Genomic DNA, 7386 nt, shown 5'->3' with positions numbered 1-7386 from the left:
TTATGCAGAAATCAATTTGAAGAAGTTACTCTGTTGGGAAATAAAGAAGCCACTTAAGTGTATTAAGACAGGAATCTTATTCATTAATTGTTGAATATAAATTGCTACAATGCTGAAGCCTCCAATAGTTTTAAGCTAAAATGGTGGTTTTAAAATAATATAGCAAAGGCAAGATAAGTTAAGACTCATGCAATTTTATTTTAATAATTAGACAAATACAGGAAAGTTTGCAATAATCTATCAAAACTTTATCTTATCAAGAACCAGAAAGGTATTTAAAAAACATTCACATTCAATTCAGATTATGTACAAACCCAGTGTTTGTAAAAAAAGAAAACAGCAAATGCTTTGAGTGTAAAAGAATTCCATTCAAATTCACATTTCAGCATTCCCAATGACCAAGTTACTACTGAGATGCAACCGCAGTGCAGACATATTCCATAGTCTGTCAGACTTGTTTCAATAACATCATTTCCAAGAGTATTTTATTAGCAATGCATTTAAGCAAGTTTCTTCATACAGTACCGTCTACCCAAAATGAACTTCAGAATATTTTTCTTCATTGCAGTAAAGGGAGAACAGTTGTCATCTGTACGCCCAGAACACAAACTTTACATATATCCAAAAAGCTCCAGTCTCCTATGCCTGAAATATCCAGGGTCTGCTTTGCACATCAAGGAAATTAGCCATTTTTTAGTGGAACACAGCCCTTGAATATTTGGCTTAACACAGCTATGATCTGCTCAGCCAGAACTATTCTGAATGTATGCTTGCAGCATACAAGTGCACACCTTCAAGTTACAAGAAACTGAGTGCCGCTTTAAGAACCATGCATAGCTATGACAGCATCATACACCTTTGCTTAAAAAAAAGCTTCTGGGGCTCTGTTTTGTCTTTTTGCTCTGGATTAAATCCCCTCAATGCAAAAAAATGAAGAAATAAATTAAACTGGCTGGTTTTTAAGCAAATCTGTAGCTTAATGTTTTGGTTTATTCATTTATTTATTTGCAGAAGAGTAGCCAAAGGAGAAGACTAATCATTAATGCAATCTGAAAGGGGAGAGTAAGCTATCAAGATACTCACTTTCAAAGCATGGCTATTGAAACACAACAGTTCAAGTTAACCTGTTTGGGGACAAAAGAGAGGAACCTAGCTACCAGAGTTACACAATACTTCTTTCAGAGCTACAGTTTTATGAACTGTTGTTAATATACTACTTAAATAATAGTGAATAACTTCCTCAAAAATGTGGACTACGTAACAGAATTCTTTCAGTTATCTCAAGCTTGCCAAGTTGAAATGGTCTATAATTAGATTGGTGTTTTAAGACAAAAGAGAGTAAGAAAGAAGGGACACTATCTTCACATTTATGTAATAACTCAAATTCAAGCCAAAAAAAAAATCTTAACTGAATCTTTTGAACCCAAGTCCTGATATAGCCTTTATCTGTGAGATCTCATTTGGAACAAACAACCATGCCTCAGTGTGAGAGAGCAAATCTAGAAAATTTGCCTCAGTTCTGCACATCCTGATTTTTGAAGGTATACTCAGGACTCTGTTTTGACAGTATACTTTAACATATATTGGGCTGGGATTGAAGCACCTTTCCCTTTTCTTTATTTATTTTGAGATTCAAATACATAAACTTGAACAATAGTTTCTGTGATTTTATAGTGTCTGCTGCTGTAAGTCCACACTAATGCAGAAATCAGAACTCCAGGATAGTAGAAACAACTTTGGAGAGTGGAAGACTAGCAATTTAGTGTTTGAAGATTCTGAGCTCTTGCTCAGGTTGTACATCTAACACCCATTCAAGTATGTGGAAAGGCTTTTCTATATTTCTGAGGATTTTAAGGTAACTCTTACTGGAGTCATTGCTTCTACAGTAAATAATTAAACCAAACCCACAAACAATAAAGATGATTGGTGCATTTCCGTAACAATTCAACTGAGACTTGGCTCAGGAATGCAAACAGATGCTAGTGGTACCAGCTCTTAGCAAACCTGTTCTATACAACAAAACAATAGTTAGGATGCCCAATAAAACACACATGGGAATCTTCTTATGTATAATGCTCAGGAAAGGAACAAGTTACAATAGTATAAAAACTTAAACAACTCAGAGTCTTGTATAAAAAAGTCTATTTTAAGTCAGGCTCCATTTCAGCAAAATACGGAACAGTGAATGAAGCTAGAAAACATAAGGAAGTTCGACCTGAAAAGTCAGTGTGAGCAACCGTGATATGATTACTTTATTAATGCTATCCACAATGAATTAGCATACAAATGAGATGAATGAAGTTCTTTAGAGGAGACAAGACAGTATATCTTATTTTACGCAGATGTAGATGCTAACACTACAGTTAGCATATCATACTGGACAATACTGAGATGTTTCCAAGGACAACCAAAGAAAGCAAGCCTTTCTTGGGTTTTAAAGCAGATTTATACACTGCACCCTTTATTCCATTACTTGGGCAACGGTTTGAAAGCATCTGTGATGTCTCAGTGCTCTGAATCTATAGGCACTGAAACAAAGCCCCAGTAAAAGGGCAAAAGCAGTTTGCTTCGGGATTTTGACAGTTGTTCTATTTGATGACAACTCCAGTATCCAGACGCAGGTAAAATGGAATGCCCATCAACAGTATCCACCCCCATGCTTCATTCAGAAAAAGACTGACTTGTACAGATTAAGAGTCTATGGCCAAACCAACTTTGTAAGTCTCATTTTCAAGCAATTCTTCATAAACAAGCTCTTTCAAACAAAGAAAGAAACAGAGTGTAGCAATTTTAATGTCAGAATCAATTCTTTTTCTTGTAGGAAGATCAAAAACCCGTATCATCTTTTCAGTGAATGTGAGTCATCGTTCATTTTTCCAGTCTTCTGTTTCTCACAGGAAAGGTAATTAGAAGGGCCACAAATTTTATTCCTCAATAGCGTTAAGTAATGTCTCACCTAACTTAAGAATTCTCACCAATAAAGTTACTGCATGAAAAAAAATCCCTGCCCAACCTGAGGTGTTAGAAGGTTGGGTGACCAAGACTTCAGACCGACACAATAGCAAGGTCAACAGAACTTTACTTAGAAAGCATATTCCCACATTTTTATTTGCAGTAGACTAGATCCCTTCATGTATGTTTCTGAAGAGAAAAATTTGAAAGTAGTATTAGAAGTGCTACCAATGGCACTTCAGCCTTTAGACTTGCCAGGCTAAACTTCATCTGGAACTGCTGTGAATGTCTGCTTCATTCATAAGATGATCAATAAAAGGAACTTAAACTAACAGTGCAGTCTGTGCTGTTAGTGGCTATTCTCAACCGCAGGATTTGAACTGGTGTTCTGGCAAAAATGATTTGCAAGAGCACAAAGAGTAAGTCCTGAAACTGCCTTTTAATGTAGTTCCATAACCTTTCAGAATCAAAGATCCAGATTAGGACCTCATGATCCTCTTATGCCAAATGATTCAGTCCAAGTCTAAGTAGCTACATAAACTGGAGCAGCTCTACAGAAGGTGCACTCCATGCGTGAGAATGTAAGGTATTAAAACTGAGAAAAGGCTCCTAGTTCCAGTGTAAAAAAAAAGCTTTTAAAGTTACTAAACCAAGCATATTTAGGCACAGAGGCTATGAAGTGGTGGAGCACCCTTTCAGAGTGACAGTTTTGCCCTTTGTTGATTTGCTACAATGCAAAATCCTTTCTCATGACACAAAGTATAATCAGGACTGAGCTGTCAAAAGTCACTGCTGAAGGAGTTTAAATCAGGTTCTGTCTCTTCAACTGGTTTAGAGGCAAGTTCCATTAGATTTGTCAGCTTGCTCTGTGAATGTCAAGGAAGTCCTGAGCACCCTTAATGCTGTGGAAAATAATCAACCTGTGGTGAGAGAGCCCATTGCTGGTGGAAACATTAGCAATTTTCAGACAGGTGGTCCTTACCAGAGTTATGTATATCAGATTGCTTCCGACAAACAGCACCCAGCTTAGATCATTTCATCAAGAATAAACCATGTTCACACAGGAGGGGAAAAAAATAAAATAATAAAATAAAATAATAATAAAAAAAAACACGGTGCCCAGTGCAGCAATTGTCTCAGGAAAAATGGGAGGAAGTTGTAATGGTTCAGGCTTGGAATCTTGAGTATTAAACTTCAGTTTCACTTGAGAGGTGAGGGAAAAACATTTTTCCTCCTCCCAAATTTGCTACAAATATGAATATCAGCACCAAATGTGCTAGATATAAAACTGATGGAATGCTAGTTGGTCCATAAAGGGCTGTACCAAGTTATCTGTGGCAAAGTAAAAAACGAGCCCAAAGGTTATGGAGATTGGAAGAGCTGGTAAGGCCTTCTTAAAGATGGCGAGAAGCAGAAGTGTAAGGCACAGACCCTGAAGGGACAGGAGAGAGAGAAAAAAAAAGATAGAGAAATTAGGGAGCTTTGATGACCAAGAATATTCATAAGCACTAATTAAAACAGTTTGTATATCATTTTTCTTCTGTCTTGAACTAGCTGTTACTGCAAGAATTAACAACATCTCATTCAAAAAAAAAAAAAGCACAAGGTACTTACACTGAAAATCACACAGAAATATAAAGGAACTTGCATGCCTTCCTAAACTAAAGGCATAAGTGATGGACAAACAGCTGGTGAAAAATCATAGCTGAAGCCCTCACCAGCTTTCAGTCAGGCCACTAAATCAACAAATCCCAAAGGGGAGAGGGGTGGGAACCCACACAACAGTTATGATTTCATCCCTGACGAACATAAGGAGCTATCACTATTATTATATTACATTATACTCACAATTAATATGGCTACAAAACATGCTAAAGTTGTATTCCAGTCCCCACTTGCTGTTGCAGAGGCTTTGCCAACCAAAACGCTGTAGAAGATGAAGTCTCCCAAACCTAGCTTTACTCCTCCTGCAGAAATGAATACATGGCAGCATTAAGCATCAGACAGTCTACTAACACTACACATCAGTCATTATGAGAACAAGACAAATTTAAAGTATCGAAACAGCTTCCTAAAATAAACATTTTATTTTGTACTTTTAAAAGCAGTACCACTCTCAATTCAAGCAATAAACACTTTTGAAACAAGCTAGCTTAGGAATATTATGCCACTCAACTCACATTCTTCCTTTAACTAGAATTTTTCTATATGCCTGTTTTATTACAGAGGCCAATTCAGTGCATACAAACTCAGAAAATTCTATTATATTTGCTAGGGATTTTTTCCTACCTTTGGTTGTCATATCACAGTAGAATATGGAAGTACGATTTCTTTAAGCTGGCCAAGAGGGAGGAGGAAACAAATGAGTAACTCATAGATTTGCTGCTTCTAGTTTATTTGCCAATGTAAAAACCTATATCCATCAAAATACTCTCTGGGAAACGTGGGTCCAGAAACTGATTTGATAAAACTAGTGAAACATGATATTCTCGAGGTAATGGGACGAAAGCCATGGGAAGAGAAAGCACGGAACTGCCCCCGAACTGGAGGGGGAAGTTTGCACAGACAGCACAAGCACAGGACGTGAAGGATCCATGGCAACGGACAGAGAATGCGAAAATGCAAGGACTGTGGTTAACACCTGTCCTCCTGATTGAGGAGGTATAATGTTGTGTAAGGGGTGGGAAATTACAACTTAGAAATTACGTCACCCAGCAATGGCTATATATATATACATATATACGGCTTGCTTGCTTAATAAACGATTTTGGCTCATCATGTCGGGGTCTGTGAATTAATACGCCACAAATGGCACCCGAACAGGGACCTGAAGACTGATCCAGTTAACGGTCCGGAGCTAATAGAAGCAGCTCATCGCTGGACCAGTAGCGTAGCCCGGTTGAAATTTGGTTTGCTGAAAGGAAGCAACTTTGTGCACGACTGATTGCCTACTGGGGGGTGGAGGTAAGCAACAGGGAACGATGGGGAAGGGGCTGTCACAGGAGCAGGAATCTGTTGTAAATATAATGCAGAGGATTCTGAAGCAACATGCATGCTCTCTATCATTGCAAGAACTGAAAATGATATTGATGTGGGTTAAGACAAATTGCCCTGATGTGAATTAGATCACTATTTATGACCCCAAAACATGGGATAAAGTTGGGGTGAAGCTCTGGGACTCTGCTACTCGTAATGACAAGAGCACGGCTAACTCATTAGTGCCCTGGAGAACGGTTTTTGAAGTGTTGAAAAAACATACGGAGGATCGATCAGGCAGGGGTGAGACAGCAGCCCCGCCTGAGGCTCCTCTGGTGGGAGTGGTTGGCAGTGACGATGATCCCCTGGATGATGGTCCGTTTGGTCCCAGCCCAATTGACCCTGAGATAGAGCCAGATCTCCTCCCGCCAGACCCCCATAACCCCTGGCTTGCTGTTCACCGAGAGGCTGTTCAGGAAGGAGATCATGCAAGCCTGTGCAGCGTACCCGGTTATGTATGAGGGACAGTGTCGCCCTCGTTGGGAGGTGCTCAACTTCACCCTGATAAAGGAACTGCGGCGCTCTGTGAAAGAGAACGGTTTACAATCCCCGTATGCTATGGGATTTTTGCAATCTGTGTTTGAAAACCATATTCTCACGCCCCATGACTGCAAAATCATTGCACAGATTCTTTTGACTGCAATCCAATACATATTATGGACGAGTCAGTGGCGTGCCTTAGCTGAACAAAAGGTGACTGAAAACCTGGACAGACCCGATGGGGATCCCCTGAGAGTTATAGGGACAGATGCCCTCTTAGGGGAGGGTGTCTACCAGACTACGATCTCTCAGGACACCCAGCGTAGCTGCCTTGAATCTGTCGAAACAATTAGCATTTAAAGCTTTTCAAAAGGTGCCAGATGCAGGCAAGACAGAGCAGTCTTTTTGTGACTATACGTCAAGGGTCCCAAGAATCTTACATGCAGTTCCTGGACCAATTAAAAACGTCCTTGGATAAACAAGTAGGTAACATCCTGGCTCGAGAGATATTACTAAAGCAACTGGCAATTGAAAATGCTAACATTGACTGCCAAAAGATGCTACGCCCCCCGAGAAACCCCTCTATTACGGAAATGATTGAGGCATGCCAGAACGTTGGCACCCATCAGCATCAAGTGACGCTACTTGCCGAGGCACTTGCTGCTATTAATATTAAGGGACAAAATTGCTACTCCTGCGGGAAAAGGGGTCATTTTAAAAAGGAATGTCCAAAGCAGCAGGAACTTAGAGGTCCCGATATCTGCCCACGCTGCAACAAAGGAAAACATTTTGCTAATCGATGCCGATCTAAGTTTGATAGAAACGGCAATGCCTTGCCCCCACGCCAGCAGTCGGGAAACTTCAAGGGGAGCGCGCGGGGACACAAAATCCCCCTCTCCCAGCAGCACCAAGCTGCTT

The 7386-nt window shown here is 39.8% G+C and overlaps 1 protein-coding gene across 1 annotated transcript in view; it reads right to left on the bottom strand.

The window, feature by feature from the left end:
- Positions 1 to 268: 268 nt before the first annotated feature.
- PSEN1 (presenilin 1) overlaps positions 269 to 7386 on the bottom strand; it is a 35436-nt gene continuing 28318 nt past the window's right edge. The window contains exons 11-12 of the mRNA XM_062577194.1: positions 4801 to 4919; positions 269 to 4384 (exon numbers count right to left, since the gene is read on the bottom strand). Of these exons, the coding sequence (XP_062433178.1) occupies positions 4229 to 4384; positions 4801 to 4919 (275 nt within the window). The 3' untranslated portion in view covers positions 269 to 4228. The remainder of the gene's footprint in view (positions 4385 to 4800; positions 4920 to 7386) is intronic.

The sequence above is a fragment of the Rhea pennata genome, chromosome 5 (genome assembly GCF_028389875.1).
Source record: "Rhea pennata isolate bPtePen1 chromosome 5, bPtePen1.pri, whole genome shotgun sequence".
Lineage (NCBI taxonomy): Eukaryota > Metazoa > Chordata > Aves > Rheiformes > Rheidae > Rhea > Rhea pennata.
Note: the sequence above shows the minus strand (reverse complement) of the source record. Positions and strands in the feature narration are given on the sequence as shown.